The sequence below is a fragment of the Doryrhamphus excisus genome, chromosome 6 (genome assembly GCF_030265055.1).
Source record: "Doryrhamphus excisus isolate RoL2022-K1 chromosome 6, RoL_Dexc_1.0, whole genome shotgun sequence".
In the NCBI taxonomy this organism is placed as follows: Eukaryota; Metazoa; Chordata; class Actinopteri; order Syngnathiformes; family Syngnathidae; genus Doryrhamphus; species Doryrhamphus excisus.
Genome location: NC_080471.1, coordinates 23,012,094 through 23,037,867, shown reverse-complemented (window position 1 = coordinate 23,037,867; position 25,774 = coordinate 23,012,094). Strand labels below are relative to the sequence as shown.

Sequence of the window (25,774 nt, the reverse complement as noted above, 5' to 3'; positions counted from 1 at the left end):
TTATTGTATTTATTTCCTCAGAGAAGAGGACACATCTCATCCACCCTAAATTGTACAAATACACCACAATTTTTTTTACATGTTTATGTCTTTATTTTTCACTGATTATGTATTTTCACGATCCAGATCATTTTATTTATACTTTTAAATGTGTTTAATAAGTGTATGTGGCATACCAAAGAGAGATTTGGGGTTTCTGGAGGCGAATCTAATCAAAAAAGAGTTACTCTTATTGCAAATGTTGATTCAAAATTGGACGGGAACATTAGCATCAAGCTTGCAGAAGGGTTTGCGTAAAAAAATAGACATTTTTATGGTCGTCTTAATTAAGGATGTCCGAATTTTTGCCAAAAACCTCTTAATTTCCTATACTGATATCAACCGATACCGATATTTGTGACATGATATATCTCATGGAGTGGAGTGGGTGTTTTATACAGTATTTTCCTAATATTGGTTTTCATGATCGGGAAAAATCTGATACTAATGTAACTCGGTGAAAAAAAACGGTTTACGGTGCAGTTCCAGGTGATACAGCTAGGGGTCAGTGTGTTGTTTGTGAAGGGTTTTTGGACGTTGGATGAACAGAAGAAAAAAACCTTTGAAAAAAACGTTTACGATGCAGTTCCAAGTGACACCGCTAAGGGCCAGTGTGCTATCTGTGAGGGTTTTTTGGACGTTTGGATGAACAGAAGAAGTGAGGGTTGAACGAGACCCGAGTAGAAACTACTGTGTGTGTCCATGACTCAGCCTTTAATTCCAAAAGGTAAATATTCTAAATATTATGCATTCTTCAGCATAATAAATAATTTGTAGTGAAATGGTAGTACTCTGTCTTTACAGTGTGTGTGTTTTTTTTATGTTCAGGTAATATATTGGTTGCTGCTAGCATAATAGCATGGAGAGCTATTCTTTGAACAAGTTGGCAGTTTGCCCTTCTGTTGTCCAACGTTTATTTCATTGGTTAATAATGTATGTAGAGTTAAATTATCTGGTTAAAAATTCATACATTTGTATATAGTGTTGATTATTATACATATCTCACGTGACTTAGAAAAAAATGTAATGTGACAACTTTTGTTACAGAAATTGTTGCTGCTACCGCTGACGCCTTTCCGAAGATATTGAGGTATTTAGGTAGTATTTTTATTGTATTCAAATGAGATGTGTAACAAGGTATTAAGAGGATGCTCTTTTATGTGACAATGTGTAGACTCACTACAGTTATTTTACAGACATTTCTTTCTTGATTTTGATACTTTTCTGAAAAATAGTAGTCAACCATTCATTCATTCATTTTCTACCGCTTTTTCCTCACGAGGGTCGCGGGGGGTGCTGGAGCCTATCCCAGCTGTCTTCGGGCGAGAGGCGGGGTACACCCTGGACTGGTGGCCAGCCAATCACAGGGCACATATAGACAAACAACCATTCACACTCACATTCATACCTATGGACAATTTGGAGTCACCAATTAACCTAGCATGTTTTTGGAATGTGGGAGGAAACCGGAGTACCCGGAGAAAACCCACGCATGCACGGGGAGAACGTGCAAACTGCACACAGAGATGGCCGAGGGTGGAATCGAACCCGGATTCCTAGCTGTGAGGTCTGCGCGCTAACCACCCACCCACCGTGCAGCCCACCCTGAGTATTATATTATTAATATTAATAAATTGTATTTTATTATTTAATTATTTTAATTATTATTATTATTTTTTTTAAATAATTGTAATATAATAAAACATTAATAAAAGTCAAATAATATTTAAAGCAAATGTATACTAAAGTCATGCATTATCCTTCAGAGAACAATTAGATTTACTTTCACATATGCAGAATTACATTGAATCAAAATTAAATGTTTGTTTACATTATAGATGCATAAACAGCGCTTAATTCATACCAAATCATGATTTGGGATTTAAAGAAAAAGCACAAACTGGTAGTTGCGATGACCTAAACACACCACACTGCTCATGAAGAATGAAAAGTACCCCACTGACCTCTAGTGTTCATTTATTACACTGCCAGGGAAAGTTCATGCACAGAAGGAAAATAACATTCCACAATCCAAATAGCAGATGCGTGTGTTCGAGCTAAATAATTGCTAGTATGCAGAATCTTGTCAAACAAAGCATACATTGTCTCCTACAAAATAAGCTTCTCCTTGTTTGCCTGGTTAGCCAGGCTCTCCAGCAGGTTCTTGTCATCCTTATCTGGAAGACAATGACACCACACATGCCGTAATGTATTTTGTGTAACACATCTCCATGACCATTTTATTCACCTTTTTTTATAACTCACCAAAAATCACCAAGTCGCATGAGCACTTTGCCATCCCGAGCGGATTCTCCAGAACAAGAGTATACTTCCCACTATCTTTAGCATCGCAGATAGGAATGACCAGGGTACACACTCCGTTAGCGGTGCTCTGCCAAAAGCGAGGGCAGTCAGAGATCTTACATTCTCCTTTATACCAGGAAGCCTATCGCACAGGAAATACCAAATCCATCAGAACAGAACAACTCCAAGAGTACCATGTACCATGTATCTTTTACCTGTGGCGTTGGTATTCCTTGATAGGCGCAGCTCATGGTGCAGTCATGGCCTCGGTGGACTGCATGGTCCTTCAGGTGAAGAAGGAATGAAGGTTTCACCTGACGTGGTGGTCCAGCATATTCCTTCAAGCGAAGGCTGCTGATGCACTCTTGAGGATACAAACGATCCGGGATACAAACGATTAGTTCCGATAACTAAGCCAGTGATTTTCAACCACTAGTGTACCTTGAGAAACCGTCAGGTGTGCCATGAGGAATTATCCAATATCACTTTTTTATAATTAACATTTATTAATCATCATTTGCAAATATTATGTCAATAGTATACATGGACCCAAATATTCCAATTGCATTTGGTTTATTTGCTCAAACGGAAAGAATTGAACAGGGCTGGAATATTCCTTTAACCAATCCGATTGAGGCTCAAACGGAAAGTTGTCAGACTGCGTTCTTCTTTGTGGTGTTTTTCTTCTTCTGTTGTTTATTGGCGGTTGGCAAGCAGCTTTCGTATGCATTAGCGCCATCTGTGAAACAGAATCTAAACACTTCTATACTTTATTCACAAGTCCAGTTTTATGAAAAACGAAAATATATATCTATATAAAACATGCCCCGAGTTTAATTATAAAATATTAGAGAGATTGAATTTGATCTTTTCCTGTTTAAATTGATCCCGGGTGCATTCTTTCAGCGCATGCTCAGATATGACGTAACACGCAGATCCAGACGTTCTTCACTTTTAAAAATGGAGGCCAGCAATCGGCGCTGGACTAAGCAAAGTTTGTTTTTGATTCAAACTAAATTTCAAGACTGGACAGACGAAAAACTGGCAATACGGAGTTATTCCAACAAGTGAAAGAATAACTCGGGGAAGCCGGTATCACGTGATGTTGATGTTTACGTTTTACTGGGCATGCCCTATTGACTATTCTGGTTTGATTTTCACGAACGCATGTAGACAAGAGATTGGAATATTCCTTTCCATGGATACCATTGTTTCCTGAAAGGTCATTCGGAAAGAGAAAAAGTGGTGATGTAAAAACGTGGCTACTGTGGAGTGTCTGTGGTGTAAAGACTGGCAGAGAAATGTAATATTGGTCCGTGTGGCAACACCTACCTTGTTCCTCCCATAGACTTATTGATGCACGTGTGAGGTCGTGGTGACATTTTGGAACATTTTTGGTTAGTGGTGTGCCAGGTTGAAAATCACTGAACTAAGCTGAATACTTCCAATACCTTTTTCCCTGGCGATGATGAGCGCTTCATTTGAGTCTAAAGGATCGCTGTCTCCAATAGAGTTCTGCGCTACGACTCTGAAGAAATACTTCCTCTCTGGAAGCAGTCCAGTAACGGTGTACTTGTTGCTGAAGACACGTTCGGCCACCGTAAACCAAGAAGGAGTGCCGGTATCTCGTTTAAGGATGATATAATGGGCTCCCTCGTTGTCGTCAGCCAGATCTGGAGTGTGATCCCACTGCATGGTCACAGTCCTGGGGACCTCTTCAACCAAACGAAGGTTCTTCGGGGGCCGAGGAAAGTCTTGACGCCAAAAGGAAGTTTCATCAAGTGTCTATAGTACTACGAAACAAACTTTGTGGGTATTCTTGACAAACCTGTAACCCGGACATTAACGTTGTAGTGAGCCTCTCCATAGTCGTTCTTGAGGTGGATACGGTACACTCCGGAATCACTCCGCTGGGAGGACGAGATGAGGAACTGGGAGTGATTATTGCTTTTGGTGATGACCTCTCTTCCTGTAGTGATGTTGCCATCCTTGAACCAGGTCACTACCGGTAGGGGGGAGGCCTGCGGTGACAAAGCGGGTCAGTGATGCGGCTCGGAAGGATCATTATCATACGGCTGATGGAGTCTCACGGTGAAGCTCAGCTGAAGGCAAAGTGTACTTCCTGCACGGACCACCATCTGACTCTTGATTTTACCTTGAAGATCAAACTTGGGAGCCACTGTGGGTTGAATGCCCAATGAAATGGAATCAGGAGGACGGATAGAGAGTAAAAGGGAATTGAGTTGCATTACCAGGAGGAGGCATAGCGAGGACGCCCTCTGAGAGTTCAATGGGCTCCCCCAGCCCTCCTTCATTCACAGCCCGGATCCGAAAGCGGTATCTCATTCGTTCTTTAAGCCCCCCTACTGTGAAGCCAGTACCAGCAATAGGGATCTTAGTGGCTTTCATCCATTCCTTGGCATCTTTAGAGCGAACCTCCAGAATGTAACCTGACGGTGTGTCCCCCTGCTCAGGTGGTGTCCAGCGCAGAGAAATGGATGTGTTGGTGGAGTCTGAAACAAGCAAGTTCTTCACCAAGCCGGGTGCTTCTAAAATAAGAATAAGACAACCATTTTTTCTTATACATCAGTAGTAAGACAAAAGTTCAAAGGAAAGTTTGAAGAACTCACGTATAGGATCTTTGGCCATAACTGCGTTGGAAATAGTACTAGGACTACCTGCTCCGGCCTGGTTTATACTGCTCACTCTGAACTCATATTCCACATCAGCAACCAGCCCTTCCACCATAAATTTAGAGTCTGGAAGTAACCAATGAATGAATGAGCAGTTACAGGAAAAAAGCAACATAAAACCTGTACACCGGCGCCCTAGTGGTTACATAGCTCTGGGTAGAGTTTGCATGTTCTGCGGAGACTGTTGATATTTTTTAAAAAAGATTAAGACACACCTTTTTAATCAGGCATTTAACTAATATTTTAAAACTTTTCTTATGTTTTTATCTTTTTAGTCCCATTTTATGCTTTTAGTGTTTGGCTTTTAACTCCAGTATTTCCTCCACACTGGGGGCTGTGTTGGGTCTGCTGAGGGGGTGCCATCCTTGGGTCAAATCGACCCGGCCAGCTGGGGGTTCCTCCCTTTGATGTGGGGGTCCGTCCGTGTGTCGGAGTCAGGGGGCCCGGGTGCTAGTCCCCCGATGGCACGGCCTGCGGCGCCTCCCAGTGTGGACGGCCCCAAAGGTGGCGTTTCCTTGATCCTCAGTGCCATGCCATGTCTCCCTACTGTGTGTGATTGTGTGTGGGTGGGTGGGAGGGGCTTTCTTAGTGTTTGTTTTTCCTTTTAAGTGTGGTAATTGTTTTTAATTCTGTAAAGCACTTTGTGTTGCATGTCTTTGCAGGAAAAGTGCTATACAAATAAAGTTGATTTGATTTGATTACTCCGGTTTCCTCCCACATTCCAAAAACATGCTAGGTTAATTGGCGACTCCAAATTGTCCATAGGTATGAATGTGAGTGTGAATGGTTGTTTGTCTATATGTGCCCTGTGATTGACTGGCAACCAGTCCAGTCCCGAAGACAGCTGGGATAGGCTCCAGCATGTGTGAGACCCTCGTGAGGATAAGCGGTAGCGGTTTGGTTGTTTGATAAAAACTCACATTCAACCCTGGTTGGTTTTGAACCACTATTTACTAATATACACGGACAATCATAATTTGGAGCGATTTGATGATTCATTCATTTGATGAAGTGATGTACCAGTGGTCTAGAGCCCACAGTGTTATGAAACATGTACTTGTCCCTGGGTGGGCTCAGAGCACCAACCTTCAATATATGCATCCGTCCCTCAGTTGGCCAACTTTATAGCGGTAAACGCACTCACCATTTTGGCCAGTTTGAGTCCAAAATCCAAATCCTGACTTCATTTTGTCATACTTCTCAGTGTGAATGCAATCATACAGAAACACAGTAGTGTCATCGATGCTACTAAGCTAGGCTAATATGCGGACCATTCTAATTTAGAGCAATTTAATGACTCACTGGTCAGGAAGCAATACCCCCCCTAAGTACCGTATTTTAAGTACTGTATAGGTTTAAAGTCTGACCTGTGATCATCTCCTTATTGACTTGCAGCCACATTTTGCTGCCCTTCTTCCTTCTCTCAAGGTTGTAGCCCAGAACTGGTGCTCCTCCATCATGAACCGGCGGGGTCCAGCTCACTGTCATGGCGTCCTTGGTGACATCAGACACTTGAAGCTGGGACGCTGTGCCTGGAGGCTCTAAGTGGATTTCAGCAAGGTGTGTATTTTTTTGTAGAAATATGCAAATTACTACATAAATGGTAAATAGTTCTTACCTATTGGTTCTCCAGCGCACACCTCTTCAGTCTCAAGAGGGTCACTCATTCCCTCCGAGTTGACAGCCCTGATGTAATACTGATAGGCTTGCCCCGCTTCCACTTTGTCGTCAGTGAAGACGGTGGCGCTGCTTTTTACTTCCCCCACTCTGGTCCATGACTTTTTACTTGACTCACGACGTTCTATCACAAAGCCGGTCACCTCCTTACCACCATTGTCTCTGGGGGCTTTCCACTTCATCTTGATGCACTTCCTGGACAGCTCCAAGAACTCCACTTTGCCTTGAGGAGGTTTCGGATGGTCTAAAGAAGATGAATATATGGTTTTGTTGGTCATATCTTTAACAACGGTTAATCGTATGGTGTATCATCACCCACCAATCACGTTGAGATGCAAGTTGACAGTAGCTGTGCCGCTGTCACTTTTTAGTCGAAGCACAACCGCACCGCTGTCCTCTCGCACGCATCTGCTCACACAGCAAAAATCTTCTAAGATCTCCTAAGATCTTGAGGAGGCCTGAAAATGTTTGAAAGTCTGCCACTCACTTGTTAATCACCAGCGTGGTGCTGTCAGCAGTCCGCTCCACCTTCATTCGCTTACCCTCCACAACCTCCACGCCGTCTTTGTACCATGTGACCTTGGGAGGAGGCTTCCCTTTAAACGGGATCTTAATGGTAGCAGTCTGGCCCGCTTTCACTGTTACCGGTTGGGTTCCCAACATGTCCAGCACAGAGGAATCAACCTCTGGCGGATCTGAGATATATAGAAATAAACTACATTTTCTGGAAGTTTTCTCACTTAGATGCACACGTCATATAGACACGCATACACAGATGTATAGTCACCTGCAACGGTGAGCACAGCTTCACTCTCCGCACCCTTTGCTCTGAAGGTGTACTTGCCCTCGTGAGCATCGGTCACGCCTGAGAAGATCAACTTGTGAACAGCTCCCTGTTTGACCACCTGAACTCCTCTCTGTCCTGCAACCTGAGCGATATCACACATTAGGGTTATGCAAAAAAAAAGGTTCGACACAGCTCACATATATACTGAGCTGGAGCCCACCCCAGCTGACCTTGGAGAAACAGGTCCCATTTGAACTTAAAAAAGTCAAACTGAAGGTGCAAAACATTAGCTGAATGAATGCCTAGCCCATTATTTAAAAAAAACAAACCCTTAAACTGTATTATGGAAAGCAGGAAGTGAACAAATGTAACAGTTACTGATTGTAAAAGTACCAGATGGAGGGGTAGGATTTAATAAGCTTTGCTTCTTCCTACTCCTTTTGGACATGTGGAACTGTGAACTGATTATGTGATGCATTCAATTGTAATCTGATGCATGTTCAAATGAAATTAACATTACCATTACCATTACCATTACCATAACCATACACGGCTTCCCCAAGCATGAACCATCACCTAGTGCATGGGAAATAATGTCATTCACAGATTCAGCCTCAAGGAAGCAAAACCACACATAAGGCCTCTTTGGTTCCACCATTTCTCGTTGGTTACCCTGAACAATATTATGCTACTGTACTTTGCCTTGTTCAATACAGGAGCTCTACATAGTGTTTAAAATAAAGAGTACAAAACAGTTAAGCACATATTGTGCGCGGGCCGTTGTCAATGATATTTTTAGATTTTGATATGGGCCGGTGAAAAATGGATGGCGAGTAACACTTGGCCCATAGGTCGTAGTTTGGACACCACTGCATTTTGTACCAATCACAATACCCCAAGCTATCTGAAAGCTATCGTTTAACCCGACTTTTAACCCCACCGGGGATTGAACGAGGGTTAGCAGAATTAGAGTCGAGAGTGCTAGCCATCGAGCTAAAATCCCACACTGTCAACCCGATGTCCAGTATGGCTCTTAAGGACTCAGGGAGTGAGGTAACGGCCAATAGAAAATAGCCAAAATTTTGTCCACTCCTGATATATATGAAATCATATACAAAAATCAAGTTTATAGAATAGAGATAATCGTGTTAAGTAATCTTGTACCTCCTGTCCATCTTTTAGCCACACTCCATCCACCTTCTCATCATCCAAGACAACACAGAGCTCCGCAGGGTTGCCCGTAGGACACTGAGTGTCTGACATCCCACTCTTCACTGAGGCAAAACGTTCTGACAGCATGACAGAAAACATCATGACAGCAAAGAAGAACAGGTAATTTCAGTATGCAGTACTTTGACAACCGATAGATATTTAGTACCATCCACAGTGAGTTTGGCCGAAGTGGCGTATTCCTGCGGGTCGTTGTCTTGCGTGCAGACCACGGAGTACTCTCCTTCATCTGTCTGTTCACACTCCTCAATGATGACCTCTGCCCTCTTTCCCTCACGCATGAAGATGTAGCGGCGGCTGGCTGTGATGTCGCTCCCGTCTTTCAGCCAACGGATGTGCACATCCTTGGAGCTCATCTCGCACTCCATTCGTGCCTTGCCTTTCTCCTTTACGCGCACGTTCTTCAAGGCGCCGGTGAAGGTGATGGGAATCCCTGCGATGAAAAACAGTCAATGATGCGAAACACACCAGCAAGTCCACCTCTGAATGGCGGAAGCAAAACATAACTGTTTTGCAGAATTAGCCTCCGTGACAGCTCGTTTAGTTCCTTCTATGCTTTAGTTCCTGTTCCCATTCCCGTATTTTGTCGCCACTTTCTTTGTTGTTCCTTTCCGTTCGCTCACGCTCTTACTCGTTTCCTGCCACTGCACAGCAAGATTATTATTCGAAAGACATTTTTATCTGCATCCTGGGGTCACAACGCAACGCCGACAAGCCGCACCGTAACACATAATGAAGACTTTGGAGTGGCCTAGTCAAAGTCCTGACCTGACTCTTATTGAGATGACCTTAAAATGGCAGTTCATGCTTGAAAACCCTCAGATTTTGCTGAATTACAACAATTCTGCAAAGATGAGTGCGCTAAAATTTCTACGCCGCGCTCTAAGACACTCATTGCAAGTTATTGCAAATGTTTGATTGCAGATGTGGGTGGTTAAACCAATCACTTTTTCACATAGGGTCATGTAGCTTTGGATTTTTTTTCTCCCTTAATAACAAAACATTTGTGTACAGTTGTGTTGTCATCGACTAATATTGATTTTTTTTTGATGATCTGAAACCTTTAAGTGTAACAAAGATGATACAGATAAAGGATAAAGATGAGCTTAATGATATAGCAGCTGATATTCCATTAATTCTGCATCCTCTCTGTGATGAGGTGTATTTCATACTCTCGATGAAAAGCGGCACGGTGGCCGAGATGTCTCCGATGCTGATGGTGTAGTCTCCAGTGTCACTGACTTTCACGTCTTTAATCTTCAGGGTGTAGGTCAGACCGTCTTCGGACGGCAACACATCAAACTTTTCATCCCTTTTTACCTCCTTTCCTTTCACCTGTAAAACATATAAGATATATAATATTGAGTGGGATAGATTGGCTGGGTCCTAGGGCCCAAAAGAAAACAGTAAATTATCACGATCGTCTTTCATTTTTTTGTGTAGTCATGCTATCAGATACTAACCTTCCAGATCAGAGGAACATTGGTCTTCTTGGATAGACGCACCTCGAATACAGCAGTCTGGCGTTCTGTCACTTTCATTGGCTTGAATTCAGACAGGAATTTTAGAGGTTCATCTGACAGGAACAGAAAATTTTTTTTTAGTTTGGGTAGCAGTAGCGAGGTCTTGAAAAACTTCAACATCGAAACTGGATGGTCCTAATTCATGTCCCACTGTGGACAAAAATAAACTAGATTACGCGTTTCGTGAATTCTGAGATGCTGGAGTTACATGTATTTTTTCATAGACAATTCGTTCTGTCAAGATGTTTGTAGCATTATATAAATGGTCAAAATTACTCTCTCTACGTATGAGGTGTGTTATGAAGTTGGGGTTCAGTCAAAGCCGAACGTAAATAGAACCGCTCGGTGACCGCTGACCAGTCCGAAGACCTGCGTGTTTTGACCGGACAAATCTTTAATCTTTACTACGGCATCTGCTTGGCCGTTAAGTTGAATGTATCTGTTCAACTCTGATAGAAAATGAACATGTCACTTGCTGACGCTGGCAACACTGAGGTTCATTGGATTGCAAGGTTTGCGAGGCAAGGGGTCAGTCTTCCCAGGGTGTCATTCGAGCCAGAACCACCACTAATAATAACCTTACATGGTAAATAATTCGGTGTACGCCGTGACTAACTGCAAACTGAGCATAGAAAAACAATAGAAGATGTGACAAAGAGAGGAAAGGTGACATAAAGGTGACATGAATGACTTGCCTATGACTTTAAGTTTAGCTGACTGTCTCTTATCTCCGACTTGCAGGCTGTAGGTTCCGGCGTCAGCGAGGCTCACGTTAGAAATGCACAGCATGTGTTTGGTTCCCATCTGTTTCATTTCATATTTGCCATGCGCGTACTGGAGGCGCAGCAGTTCTGTGCCCTGAGAACAAAATACCCGTGTTGGGAGTACTCAGCATTTTCTCACTTGGAAGACACACAAACGAAACGCACCAAAAACCACTGCATCTTCATGTTTGGATCTTTCAGTTCCAGGATGGTATCAAACACAACATTGCTGTCTGCTCTGGCAGTGATGTCCTCCAAAGGTTTCAGCACTCGTACGACCTGGGAAACATGTTTCCAATGATATATCATATGTATATATCATATTATTTTACCATCACTGCCCTGTTCCATAAATTGTATTCATGACAGGCTCACCTCCACTTCCACTTTCTTCTTCAACTCCTTCAGCTTCTTCAAGATTCCTCTGAAATCGGTGAAGCCGTACTCCGCACAGATCCTCTCGTAGTCCTTCTTCTCAGCTCCGGACAAGATCTTTAGCATCTCTTCTTCTGTCGGAGGCTTCTTCTCCTCTCTCTTCTCCACGCTGCTATATCAGGGAGAAGAACATGGAGTGGATCAACTCACCAGATACTCATTCATTCATTCATTTTCTACCGCTTTTTCCTCACGATGGTCACCTCAGTTAAAACAGCCTTTTGGAAATCCAAGGATATACTACAGCTAGAATAGGTGCAGATTCTGGAAGATCTTGAAAGCTTTATGTGCAGGTAGCTGCTCTATAGGGTTCCACAACTCAATACAAAGGTCTGACAAATCTTTTTCATTCATTCATTTTCTACCGCTTATCCACACCAGGGTCGTGGCGGTGTGCTGGAGCCTATGCCAGCTGTCTTTGGGCGAGAGGCAGGGTACACCCTGGACTGGTCGCCAGCCAATCACAGGGCACATATAGACAAACAACCATTCACACTCACATTCATACCTAAGGACAATTTGGAGTCGCTAATTAACCTAGCATGTTTTTGGAATGTGGGAGGAAACCGGAGAAAACCCACGTTTATGTATATATTTTTAGTTATCATTAATATTATTCCATTGCTCATAGTGTTGTGGTTTACTGAAATTTCCAATGACTGTTGATGAATAGAAAGACTGAAAATAATCATTCATTCATTTTTTACCGCTTATCCTCACGAGGGTCGCGGGGGGGTGCTGGAGCCTATCCCAGCTGTCTTCGGGCAAGAGGCGGGGTACACCCTGGACTGGTGGCCAGCCAATCACAGGGCACATATAGACAAACAACCATTCGCACTCACATTCATACCTATGGATACCTATGAACCTAGCTAATTAACCTAGCATGTTTTTGGAATGTGGGAGGAAACCGGAGAAAACCCACGCATGCACGGGGAGAACATGCAAACTCCACACTGAGATGGAGGGTGGAATTGAACCCTGGTCTCTCACCAGATACTTTACTCCAGAAATACCAATGGGCCATTCCAATGAATTAAATGTCTCTCAATATAAACTTCGATATTTCTGTCGTTTTCACCCCTTAATCTTATAAAGCACACATTTATCTCAGGTTTTTTGTACAAGGTTAGTTTTATCGTGCTGTGCAATTAATAATACATTCATAATTTATGTTTCCTTGTGCAGAGGAGTATGCAAGCTTTGTGCGGGTTTGACAGTATAAACACGATGACATTTCAAAAGTATTTTCCCCTCCTGCTGATGTGACACCATTGCACAGGGACGTCTTTGTAGATATTTCTGGATTCATGCAAACAATAACGTGAAGTAGGATCAGAGGAGATTGAATCTTGACAAGTTGAACAACCAACCATTTCTTCAGCATCCTTATAAAGTCCAGTGCTGGATCTGGCAAGAAGAAGAAGAAGAAGAAACACTGAATGAATGGCTTGCAGGATCGCAGTGTGTATTGTACGGCAGTGATTTTCAACCGCTGTGCCGCGGCACACTAGTGTACCTTGAGAAACCGTCAGGTGTGCCGTGAGGAATTATCCAATATCACTTTTTATAATTAACATTGATTAATCATCATTTGCAAATATTATGTCAATAGTATACATGGACCCAAATATTCCAATTGCATTTGGTTTATTTGCTCAAAAGGAAAGAATTGAACAGTGATGGAATATTCCTTTAACCAATCCGATTGAGGTATCTTGTACCCGCTCAAACGGAAAGTTGTCAGACTGCGTTCTTCTTCGTGGTGTTTTTCTTCTTCTGTTGTTTATTGGCGGTTGGCAAGCAGCTTTCGTATGAATTAGCGCCATCTGTGAAACAGAATCTAAACCCTTCTATACTTTATTCACAAGTGCAGTTTTATTAAAAAAGAAAATATATATCTATATAAAACCTGAGTTTAATTATAAAATATTAGAGAGATTGAATTTGATCTTTTCCGGTATAAATTGATCCCGGGTGCGTTCTTTCAGCGCATGCTCAGATATGACGTAACACGCAGATCCAGACGTTCTTCACTTTTAAAAATGGAGGCCAGCAATCGGCACTGGACTAAGCAAAGTTTGTTTTTGATTCAAACTAAATTCCAAGACTGGACAGACGGAAAAACTGGCAATACGGAGTTATTCCAACAAGTGAAAGAAAAACTCGGGGAAGCCGGTATCACGTGATGTTGATGTTTACGTTTTACTGGGCATGCCCTATTGATATCTATTCTGGTTGATTTTTCACGCCGCATGTAGACAAGAGATTGGAATATTCCTTTCCATGGATACCATTGTTTCCCGAGAAAGGTGATTGGGAAAGAGAAAAAGTGGTGATGTAAAAACGTGGCTACTGTGGAGTGTCTGTGGTGTAAAGACTGGCAGAGCAATGTAATATTGGTCCGTGTGGCAACACCTACCTTGTTCCTCCCATAGACTTATTGATGCACGTGTGAGGTCGTGGTGACATTTTGTAACATTTTTGGTTAGTGGTGTGCCACAAGATTTTTCCAATGTAAAAAAAACGTGCCGTGGCTCAAAAAAGGTTGAAAATCACTGTTGTACATGTTGGACTTACTTTCTGTAACAATAAGCGATATACTGTAGATGGCTTCTCCGTGCTCGTTAGAGGCAATGCACTTGTAGACATCAGCATCCTCCAGAGTCAGATTTTTGATCTGGAATGCAATATAAGGATTTCTGTAAGCCAAGTTATCCCGGTTGACGTTTGCTCCCGTGACAGCAGATGGCAGTGTAACGCTTGACTTCGAGCATTGCAACTTTTGTCAGAGATGCAGTTGGCCAAGGGAGATGCATATGTCAGCACCCGCAAGTTAATTGCTTTATAGTAGCTATTTAAACTTCACTTAAGATCCCCGGACTGGTACAGCGAGAGAGAGAGCTAAATCCACTTTAGAGTGTTTATAGATAAAAGGATCAGAAGAGCGTTTACTTTCATCTACTTCTGGTCATGATGCATGGGTGTGCTGTCTCACTTGACAGCACCAAGTTGGTAAAGCCCCTCCGCTTAATGATAGGATGCACAGAAGTGCTGACCCTGCCTGTAAGTACTCTTCGGTGGGACACCGCTTTTGAGAAATGTGCATTTAAGCTGGAATGCATGTGATTTCAAGGTTATACTGATATCGGAACACAAGACACCATAATCAGTTCATAGTTCCTGTAGTAAGACCAGCAGGATGCGGTGAGATGAGTCTGGTGTCACCGAAAAAAGCACCTTGTATAACCAAGACGAGGTTATTGATACGTGATAAGTGATGTTCACGGCGCTAGAAAGATTGATCCGCAATAAACAAGACGTGTATGTGCCAGACCTTAAGTATATGTTGATTGTTGATGTCGTCGTAGAACACCTTTGTGCCGGCCGACAGTGGACTGCCACTGGCTCGCTCCCATCTAACACTGGGTTTGGGTTTCCCGGATAGCTTGGCTTTGAATGCAGCACCATCACCTTTGAATGACAGACCAAACCATGTTTTAGACTTGGGGGGGGGGGGTTCAAAATATTGATACAGTAAACCGCGGATATATCGGACTCGGATATATCAGAAATTCGCTCACAACGGACAGATAAAAAAGAACCAATTTTTCTGTAATGCATTTCCAATAAAAATTCATTGCATATATCGGATTTTTTATAACGGATTTCGCCTATTTCGGACAAAATCTCCAGTCCCGTTCCAATGCATTTCCATTAAATTTCCCTCGCATATATCGGATGGCCGCATCGTGTCGCTCCGATTCGTCGAATCGTGACAGGCCGCTATACGACGTCATTTGCAGCGTTTGCAGCGTTGCCTGCGCGTCCAGGTACATTGGAAACATAGTCAAGGAAGTGCCTTTTTATAACGGATAAAATCCGATTTACGCATATACCGGATATAAATCCGATATATGCGTAAAACTGACATTTTCCGGTATACGCATATAACGGATTTCGCTTATATCGGACAAAACCAGTGGGAACAATTGAATCCGATATATCCGTGGTTTACTGTACCAGGGTTATATCCGTATCAGATTGATATTTGCGTGATGAGATTTATTTGATTTTTTTGTTGGGATGTTGCAATAATTTTTATCTACCAATGTGAATTCTTCCAATGATAATAAAATAACTTATACCGGTATAAATGATAATTTCAAATGGAAAAAAAAACAGAGTTGATGATGAGTTTTTGCTGTCATTGATGATCACAAAGTGCCGGGTTTCCTTATATGGGCGTGTGCTGTAAGCCAGATACGTCAGATCCCTCAAGCTCTGCTTCTCTGTTTACAGTGTTAGCAAATTCTACCAGGAAGTGTTTCTTCCGTTTAAGGTAAAGCTACATTTATTTACAATACCTAACGATGCAAGCATCAGACCGAAGTGGTTGGAGTGCCTGATTCCTGTCAAAAATATATAATCTGTCCACGGGATTTCACACTGGACTGTTTTGTGAACATGGACCAGTATGTAGCTGGACTAGCCGACAAACTATTGCTTAAGCCAGACGACTTTCCAACGTTACTTGGTTGTTATGTTTACTTTGTGTAAGTCGTGGAACAAAAGCGGTTGTTTGTGTAGCATTATAGAGTGTGCATACATGGGAGTGTCGTTACTGATAGCCAATTCCCGCCACAATCAGTTTTTTAAACATTGGTAGTCCTTGCTGTTTATTATCACCTTCTATACTGTTGATCAACTCCTATAAAGTTAGGTTTCGGCTGCTATGTGGAAGTCCTCTGAAGCACTTGGAAGTGTGATCAACCACAGCAAGAGTGGGCATGCCTGGAGGAATAAATCGAATCGACGAAAGCCAAAGAAATACAGCTAGAATCTGTGAACCAAAGGAAAAACTCACAAAATCGTTCAATAATATTGAAAAATGTCTATGTAAAATATATTGGTATTAGCAATACCGGTTCTGTGTTTACTTAGCATTGGATTGACACTAAAATGTGTAACATCGCCCACTTCTAATATGTATTATCAGATCAATAGGAATGACTTCTAAAGCATTTTATGTTGCACGGTTCTGCAGTGCTTTCATACTGTGACTTCATATATAAAGTATATTCATACGTCAAGTATGGCGGTATGGACTCATAATTAAAGTTCCGAGCAGTTCCGTGAAAAAAGTTTTCTTTCTTATTGACGTGTTCTGTCACAACATCTTTATGCTGGAAGAGGTCGTCGCTCGGGCACAGCGAGGGGATCTAAAACACTTTCATCCACTGAGACAATTTAGTCTTCTGCTCTGCTTTTTTTAAAAATTTTATTATAATAGTCCCAGAGGAGTTAAGCTTGAGACGACCAGTATTTCTATGTAAAGTCAATCTATAATTAGATTCCGTACTATTCTTCAAACTTCACTGTTGTTTTAAATACAGTTGGAGTATGGACATAAGAGGATGCGATGACTTCCACAAATGACTCATTGATGATTGGAGAGAAACTTACCCTCTTGTGCCGTGATCGGGCGGAGCTTTTCCTCAAAATCCGGGACAGAATCCCCCTCTGGGATGTTGAGGGACTTCTGTACTTGACTGAAGGTCTCTACCACAGCTGATGTTTTACGCTGTACCGCAGTACTGTCTAATGGAGGATTTTTGGAGGGACATCAACATCAGTCATAGCCACAAAAATATCATGTCTAAGTTTCTTACCATCGAAAGTCTTGGACAAGCCCTGAGAGACCTTTCGCAGTCTGGTGGAACTGATGGAGGAACTGAAGGTGGTGGAGGAGGAGGAGGAGGAAGACATCTGCATAGTTTTTCTCATCTGCTGTTCCATCCTGCCAGAAATGGTGTCATGAATGATGATTTTCGGATGGAGTCTGATTGCTTTTCAGTGCTGTTATTTCCTCCAGCAGATACATAGCTAGTGGTGTAGCAGTGGTAGCCAAGTTTATTGGTATTTGCGCTGTGATGTCACCAATTTATACGTATTTTTACAACACAATTTTAGTCAGTAAATAAGTTATGGAATGAAGCTAAATTAAACTAAACTTAAGTAAAAGCACTCATCCTTTGAGAATACCTGACACACAAAGGAAAGGGTAAAGGAACGGATTTTGCAAAGTCTTTTGGTTGGTTCTGTTGGTTCATTTTTGGGTGAGCCTCGAAGGGGACATCATAAAAGAAAAAGATGAGGAAGAACCCCCCCCAAAAAAAGAAAAAAAATTGTATTCAAAGCGTGTGGTCTGGATGGTTGTTTGTCTATATGTGCCCTGTGATTGGTTGGCGACCAGTCCAGGGTGTACCCCGCCTCTCGGCCGAAGTCAGCTGGGATAGGCTCCAGCACCCCCGCGACCATCGTGAGGATAAGCAGTAGAAAATGAATGACGGAATAAGTTATAGAATAAAGCTAAATAAAACTAAACTTAAGTAAAAGCACTCATCCTTTGAGAATACCTGACACATAAAGGAAAGGGTAAAGGAACTAATTTTGCAAAGTCTTTTGGTTGGTTCTGTTGGTTCAAATTTGGGTGGAAAAACACGAAACACATGAGAGGAAGAACGCCCCCCCCCAAAAAAAAAAAAAAATTGTATTCAAAACGTGTCGTGTTGATGGTTGTTTGTCTATATGTGCCCTGTGATTGGCTGGCGACCATTCCAGGGTGTACCCCGCCTCTCGGCCGAAGTCAGCTGGCATAGGCTCCAGCACCGCCGCGACCCTCGTGAGGCTAAGCAGTAGAAAATGAATGAAGGAATAAGTTATAGAATAAAGCTAAATAAAACTAAACTTAAGTAAAAGCACTCCTCCTTTCAGAGTACCTGACACATAAAAAAGGGTAAAGGAACGGATTTTGCTGGGATAGGCTCCAGCACCTCCATGACCCTCGTGAGGATAATCAGTAGAAAATGAATGAATGAATTCACCCTAAATATGGACACTTTATTCACAACCTGCTTGAGTTGTTTCTGTCTCCCGACACGAGCACCGGAAGCCGCCACGCCTGAACACATCATCCGAGCACACAATCGCCAGCAGAGGGAAGATTAGTCACATTACAACCGCTTAATGCCAAACACCAGCAGGGGTCAAGCTCCACTCTCCCACTAATTAAAATGTGTCACTCACTGCACCCTCTTATAAAACTTTGAGTCTCTAATCCTCAAAAGGCCTCGTGTGAATACATTAGTTGAGTCGGTGCAGTCACACCTGTCCAATATAACGACAACTTCCTCTTAGGCTTTACTGATCCACAGGGGAAATGGCTGTAGCTCAGTTACAGAAGAAAATGAAAAATGCAATACAATAATATACAATAATATACAATATATTGCATATTTACAAATAATGAGTAAAACATTTTATAAATACATTTAAATTTAATAATGTGAATGAATGGTAGCCCATATTGTTGTAGATCAGGGGTCTCAAACACACGGCCCGCGGGCCAAATGTGGCCCGCAGGACACTCATTTGAGGCCCCCGCCTTGATATGAAAGTTTAATGTTAGTGCGGCCCGCGCAAGTTTGATATGGATGCTGTATGGTATCATGTACCCAGAAAAAATTATTACGTTTGATTAATGTTCATGTTAAAGGTTAAATAACTGTTAATAGTTATCCTCCCTATCCGTGTGGAAGTGGTAAGTTTTGGGCTATTTAAGTTTAAAGGAAATAACTCGAAAGCTACCATTTAGGTCGCTAGCTCTCTGGTTTGCGAGTTAGCATGTGTCTCCAGACCCCGCAGTTGCGCAATATGTTGTAAATAAAAAGTGTATAAATGTGACTATAGTCGTGTTTTGTCATGTCTACAGGGCTCTAATAATGCTTTGTTCATTTTAATGTGAAAAAAATCATTTGTCTACCCACCAACTATATGTGGTTTCTTAAGTTTTTATTATTTGCCGTTTTATTATTATTATTATTATTATATTTATTTATTACTGATTGATTGATTTTCTTTATTCTTGATTTGTTTATTTATTTTTCATCTTATTTTGTGCAGAAAAATAAAAATTAAGATATTTGAGAACAGTGAAATGTTTTATCAGAGCTTTTATTGTAAAAAATCGGAATCAAAGCACTGAAAAAGTTTGTATATTTTTCTGTTTTTAATAAATGCGTTTTTCGTTTTTTTTTTGGGAAAACCTGATGCGGCCCAGCCTTGCCTGGACCCTAGCTCCAGTGGCCCCCAGGTAAATTGAGTTTGAGACCCCTGTTGTAGATTATCTTTTACAGACAGGTGAGGTATTGTGGAATGAATGTAAGTCCTGTAGCATTCACTGTGGGAGTGGAACTGGAGGAGTTAGTTGAGTTAGTTCAATGAAAGAACCTGATCCTCACAGTGCTCTTTCCGCCATCCAGGTGAGAGTTAGCACAATGCAGCGGGTAGATGACTGCGCCAACATGAGGCTGATTCCCAAACTGTAGGGGGTCCAGTCTCTCGAGGACTGTCATGAGTTGTGAGGTCAGGGCAACAACGGCTGAAGTCATTAAGGCCAGATGGGACGGGCTTCTTGGGCACCTGCAGGATGTTTTTTTTTTTAATGGCGCCAGTATACTTTCCAACTTCAGACCCAGGTTGAAGATGAAGTGTAGGATCTCAGTCAGCACGACTCCTCAGAACCCGAGGGTTGACTTGACTTGTGTGACTCTCTTCAGCTGTCTTTCCACTTGGCAGGTGTCAGAGTCATGGAGCTGGTTCCCTCAGTGGGGGGTGGGAGTAGAGGGGTGGGGACCAGAGATGACAGGCAGAAGAGTGTCTGTGGTGGGTTGGGGATTGCTCGTCTGACTATAATGGTTTGGCGGATATATTGTATGTATCTTGTATATAGTATATATATGCTTATACAGTGATGGTGTGGTGAACAAACAAGCATTAAAGTGAATCAAAAGTTTAAGACCACAGTCTTTAAAATCCAAAATCACCAAAAATCATCAAAAATGTGGACTTCCATCTGAAATGTTTTCCACACGACACAGTGAAGAGGGCGTCATCGTGATCTGGTGTGCATTTTCCTTCAATAGAGCAATGGAGCTTCAGTTTGTGCAGGGGAGTCAAACGGCACATAGCTATGTGGAGATGCCGTGGGCGGCTTCCCTCGTGACCGAAGGCCATCGTCGGTGTGGTGATGACTGACTTTTTCAACAAGGTAACACTTTCCCGCTCCAGGTGAGCAGCTCATTGGTTTCTCTCTGATTGACACTCGCTCTCTGGTCTGCTGCCTGCTAATGCTCTCTCCCCCCTCAGACCCTTGTCCGCCATGATGGGAGGAGCTACCCGGCCAGCCAGCAGGAGGGCGTCGTCGTATTGCTCCCCATGGACGCACGTCACACGCCGAACATTTTCTGCTGCCTCCTCTGCCAGCCAGGTAGCTGCTGCCCGTCTTAGCATTATGTTGGTTTTTGTAACCCTGCTAGCCTTTTTTCGTGGTGTGTTTTTTTTTCTGCACCATCGTTTTTTGTTGTTGCCATGCTACTTGTCTAGAGAGCAATAAAGACTCACGCGTGCATGCTTTCGGGGTCAACCTACCACGTGGTGTGACAATAACGTTGACAATGAAATTCACTCTTTTGGCCATTTTTGTTGTCTCACTCCAATTTCTTCTTTTTGCATTTTTAAGCTTTCCTTAAGAGCAAAATGTAAATTATTGTATTTTTTTCAAGCGTGCATATATTTTGTATCGTATATTCATTCATTTATTTTCTACCGCTTTTCCTCACGAGGGTCGCGTGGGGTGCTGGAGCCTATCCCAGCTGTCTTCGGGCGAGAGGCGGGGTACACCCCGGACTGGTCGCCAGCCAATCACAGAGCACATATAGACAAACAACCATTCACACTCACATTCATACCTATGGACAATTTGGAGTCGCTAATTAACCTAGCATGTTTTTGGAATGTGGGAGGAAACCGGGAAGAACATGCAAACTCCACACATAGATGGCCGAGGGTGGAATTGAACCCTGGTCTCCTAGCTGTGAGGTCTGCGTGCTAACCACTCGACCACCGTGCCGCCTGTATAGTATATATTCAGTATAATACAATACAAACTTGCTAATACAGTTTTTCAATGATAAATTGGGATACCTTTTGATACAATATACATTGTTGTATATTGTTATTGTTAATATATTGTTATTGTTATTATATTGTATATTGTTGTATACAACAATGTGGTGGCCAGTGGATGTGCAATGGAAGGGTAGATATAACTGCAGCAAGGAAGCTCCTAATTGGTTGTGTTAGCTTTGATTTTTATGTTCACCCACAAGATGTTTTCTATAGGAACTAACAAAAAAACTATTTTTTTTTTAGGCCAGAAGAACTGCAAACTGCTGAAGAAGTTGCTTGCCTCAACATCTCTTTTCGTTTTGTTCAGGTTTTTTCTTACTCTTCTTTCAGTTGTTTTATTATTTGTTAAAAAAAAAGTCCAACTTACTTGTGACAGCAAAGCGGTTTCTAACAGACAGTTGAGTAGTTTCCACAAGTTTCTTGCCCAGCTGCTTCTTGACCAAATATTCACCCAAGTGATGTCCTTAGTCCGCATCCGCGCTGTTCCCCGTCTCATCAGACTCCTGTCAGCTTGGTATTCACTTAGGTCTTCTTCTTCTTCTTCTTCCCCATGTACGAACCACTCCCGGGAAACATGGTGTAATCATCTTTGCACAAATAAGGCACTGATCTGTGCAACATCGGTCGGGTTCACGGTGTCCCGGTTTGGATGAGCAAAATCATCGCTCGTATCTCCTACTGGCCTCCACGGAGCATCCTCTCCGGGATGTGCATTAGAACATTAACATTCTTTAAAGAAGATGTGTTGACGGAGGCTTTGTAGCAGTCTCTGAAGCTGGTATCCTCATGGGTGCTAGCTAGATAGAACATTTACATGTTGTGCGCTTATTCTGAGAACAAACATGTACGGATTTTTCACCTCAGCTACACACAGTCAAGTCTACAATTGTCGGATTTGCGGTGAATCTTCTACAATATGATCGATAGATAGGTAGGTAGTATATAGATAGATAGCACAAAGGTGTCTACCAGACCAAAACCTCTCCTCTGCATGGAAGAACAAGCTCGAGACAGACAGCCCAACTGACAGTCCTCTTATCCTCTGCGCTACACCTGGCTGTGGCATACTAATGTCAGAGCAATGACCTAGATTTTTATTCTTGCAGCACAGCAAAATCAAAGTGTTGAGGTTTTGCCACTTGTGGCGTCATCGCCTATGAGATATCCGTCTTTTAGCGACGTTAGAACAAAGGAGTGTCAACAAAGAACATATTCGTATAATATCCAGCGCTTGACCAAGAGAAGAAGAGCAGAAGAAAAGCCGACCTATTTTTTTTTTTACTGCGCTGTAATTTACATACGTACATGGAATGCAACATGACCATCAACAAAATCTTGATCCAAATCGCTGATACCAGGGTAGAATCAGTTTTAGATGGATGCTAGCATGGTGAGATTTTTCGGGTTTTCCCTTCAGGGGGTCGTCACAGCAAATCAATCGCCTCCATCCAACCCATCTGTCTCTCTCACACATCCAAAAACCTCCTCTTTGGTCTTCCTAAGCGCACCATCCTTCTACCAATATATTCACTATCTCTGCTCTGGACATGTCCCAACCATCTCAGTCTGGCCTCTCTGACTTTATCTCCAAGGACTCTTACATGTAATGTCCCTCTGATGAACTCGTTCCTGATCCTATCCATCCTGGTCACTCCCAGGATCCTCATTTTTGCTACCTCCAGTTCTGCTTTCTGTCGTTTCCTCACTGGCACTGTCTCGAGACCAAACAACATCGCCGGTCTCACCACGGTTTTGTATACCATTGGATACCAAAAATACCAAAGGATTTGAATGAGAGTCAATTCAAGATGCTTCGATCAATCAGCCACTGATCAGTATCAGTATCAGAATTTGCTCAGAAATTATTAAATTGTTCACTTTTTTTGTTTTGCCAACAATCTTTGTCAGATATTTTATTATGATTATGATCATGATCAATAAATCATTCAATGAGCTTGAAAAGTGTCCGAGTAACTTGGTATTGGTGTTGGTGTTGGTATTGGTATTGGTATTGGTATTGGTATTGGCATTGGCATTAGTATTGGTATTGGTATTGGTATCGGTACTGGTACTGGTACTGGTACTGGTACTGGTATTGGTATTGGTATTGGTATTGGCAATGGTATTTTTGTTGGTATTGTTGTTGGTATTGATATTGGCAATGGTATTGGTACCGGTATTGTTGTTGGTATTGGTATTGGCATTGGTATTGTTGTTGGTATTGATGTTGGTATTGGCATTGGTATTGGTATTGTTGGTATTGGCGTTGGTATTGGTATTGTTGTTGGTATTGGTATTGGTACTGGTATTGGTATTGGTATTGGCAATGGTATTGGTATTGGTATTGGCAATGGTATTTTTGTTGGTATTGTTGTTGGTATTGATATTGGCAATGGTATTGGTACTGGTATTGTTGTTGGTATTGGTATTGATGTTGGTATTGGTACTGGTATTGGTATTGTTGTTGGTATTGGCGTTGGTATTGGCATTGGTATTGGTATTGGTATTGGCAATGGTATTGGTATTGTTGTTGGTATTGGTATTGGTATTGGCAATGGTATTGGTATTGATGTTGGTATTGGTATTGGTATTGGCAGTGGTATTGGTATTGATGTTGGTATTGGTGTTGGTATTGGCAATGGTATTGGCAACGGTATTGGCAATGGTATTGGCAATGTTATTGGTGTTGGTATTGGCATTGGTATTGGTACTGGAGTTGGTATTGGCATCGGCATTGGTACTGGCGTTGGTATTGGCGTTACTAGCCCTGACTTGACTTGGTATTGGATTGATACCAAAATGAGTTGTATCGCACCCTCCTTTCCTTTTAAGACCCAGTAAGAAGTAAGAGTGGAATAATGTTTAATATGGCAGCAGCTGCAGCCATGTGATATTTAAACTACTCTTCTCAGGAGAATTTTCACATGTATTTGAAAGGAACAGCTGCACACATTCCGCATTCAATGAATTCTGAGTGGGCTCCGAATGGAGAGATGATCTCAATCATTTTTGTAGGCAACAATTAATAGATTGTTTAATCCCTTGGTAGAATGGAAAAAAGGCAAGGGATATTATGGTCGATATGCCAGACGTCCCTTCTTGTCAGTGTCTCCTTCAGTGTTCAGCCCTCTCTGTTTGCCACAACTGCTCTTCACCTCTCATCATCTCATCTTTACCAATTTCCCTCCTCCTCCCGGGGTCGACTTCTAAGCCTGAAGGCATGTGGTTTCCCTGGATGGAAATTCAAACGGTACTCCACACTTGTTTCACCGCAGATGAAAAAAGCATCGAGGTGGCCTGCTGGGATCCGGAAGGCTAAACCTTGAATAACCTAATGATATTTTGTATTAAAAAATGTTTTGGCTAATTGGTGGCCACCTGCCAGAGAACACCACCTGCCCATCCAGACCCCAGAGAGGGCCAGGCCAAGCCCGCTGTGAACTGGTGGGGCTGGCGGCACACCTGGGCCCCTTAAGATGGGTCCTCTTATGATCATCAATTGTGAATGTGTTTGATTTTTATATTTTTTACTAACAAACTGATGAATAATTGAAGTGAGAATGGGAGACCCGAGTTCGATTCCACTCTCGGCCATGTCTGTGTGGAGTTTGAATGTTCTCCCCGCGCATGCGTGGGTTTACTCCGGTTTCCTCCCACATTCCAAAAACATGCTAGGTTAATTGGCGACTCCAAATTGTCCATAGGTATGAATGTGAGTGTGAATGGTTGTTTGTCTATATGTGCCCTGTGATTGGCTGGCGACCATTCCAGGGTGTACCCCGCCTCTCCCCTGAAGACAGCTGGGATAGGCTCCAGCACCCCCCCACGACCCTGGTGTGGATAAGCGGTAGAAAATGAATGAATGGAAAAATTTGTCAGACCTTTGTATTGAGTTGTGGAACCATATAGAGCAGCTACTTGCACAGAAAGCTTTCGAGATCTTCCAGAATCTGCACCTATTCTAGCTGTATTTCCTTGCATTTCCAAAAGGCTGTTTTAATTGAGGCTGCACGATGACCCAGTGGCCTCACAGCTAGGAGACCCGAGTTCAATTCCACTTTCGGCCATCTCTGTGTGGAGTTTGCATGTTCTCCCCATGCATGTGCAGGTTTTCTCCGGGTACTCCGGTTTCCTCCCACATTCCGAAAACATGCTAGGTTAATTAGCGACTCCAAATTGTCCATAGGTATGAATGTGAGTGTGAATGGTTGTTTGTCTATATGTGCCATCGCACATATAGATCAAAATGCCGATGCAACACTCATTCCAGCAAGGTATCTCTGCTTGATC

The 25,774-nt window shown here is 42.4% G+C and overlaps 1 protein-coding gene and 1 long non-coding RNA gene across 5 annotated transcripts; one reads left to right on the top strand and one right to left on the bottom strand.

Annotated features, from left to right (window-relative positions):
* Window positions 1-630: 630 nt before the first annotated feature.
* LOC131131616 (uncharacterized) lies at window positions 631-25,180 on the top strand. 4 transcript variants are annotated; one of them, XR_009130216.1, is made up of 7 exons: window positions 631-766; window positions 1,087-1,129; window positions 6,465-6,596; window positions 8,683-8,832; window positions 20,440-20,564; window positions 20,663-20,783; window positions 21,728-25,180. It is a non-coding gene; the product is annotated as an uncharacterized LOC131131616 (long non-coding RNA). The 4 variants fall into 4 exon arrangements; XR_009130217.1 differs by lacking the exon at window positions 21,728-25,180 and adding an exon at window positions 19,575-19,607 and having other exon boundaries at window positions 20,663-21,008; XR_009130218.1 differs by lacking the exon at window positions 21,728-25,180 and having other exon boundaries at window positions 638-766; window positions 20,440-20,584; window positions 20,663-21,007.
* LOC131131609 (immunoglobulin superfamily member 22-like) lies at window positions 2,000-21,985 on the bottom strand. The gene is made up of 26 exons (XM_058076456.1): window positions 21,852-21,985; window positions 17,125-17,252; window positions 16,919-17,053; window positions 14,790-14,926; window positions 14,033-14,132; window positions 12,826-12,862; window positions 11,393-11,564; window positions 11,183-11,296; window positions 10,949-11,111; window positions 10,194-10,306; window positions 9,903-10,065; window positions 8,879-9,163; window positions 8,665-8,789; window positions 7,501-7,642; window positions 7,201-7,408; window positions 7,033-7,121; window positions 6,655-6,957; window positions 6,404-6,577; window positions 4,974-5,102; window positions 4,596-4,892; window positions 4,434-4,522; window positions 4,172-4,364; window positions 3,795-4,097; window positions 2,559-2,707; window positions 2,305-2,485; window positions 2,000-2,216 (listed from the first exon to the last, which is right to left on the bottom strand). Exons 2-26 carry the CDS (start codon window positions 17,249-17,251, stop codon window positions 2,149-2,151), a joined length of 3,996 nt encoding a protein of 1,331 aa, XP_057932439.1. The 5' UTR covers window position 17,252; window positions 21,852-21,985; the 3' UTR covers window positions 2,000-2,148.
* Window positions 25,181-25,774: the final 594 nt, after the last annotated feature.

Excerpts from the sequence above, each read along its gene's own strand:
- LOC131131609 (XM_058076456.1), bottom strand. The coding sequence starts at position 17,251 with ATGGAACAGCAGATGAGAAAAACTATGCAGATGTCTTCCTCCTCCTCC. Across the intron at positions 8,790-8,878 it reads GGCCAAACTCACTGTGGATG|AACGTTTTGCCTCAGTGAAG; the intron begins GTACTAAATATC and ends TCATGCTGTCAG. Across the intron at positions 2,486-2,558 it reads AAGGAATACCAACGCCACAG|GCTTCCTGGTATAAAGGAGA; the intron begins GTAAAAGATACA and ends CCTGTGCGATAG.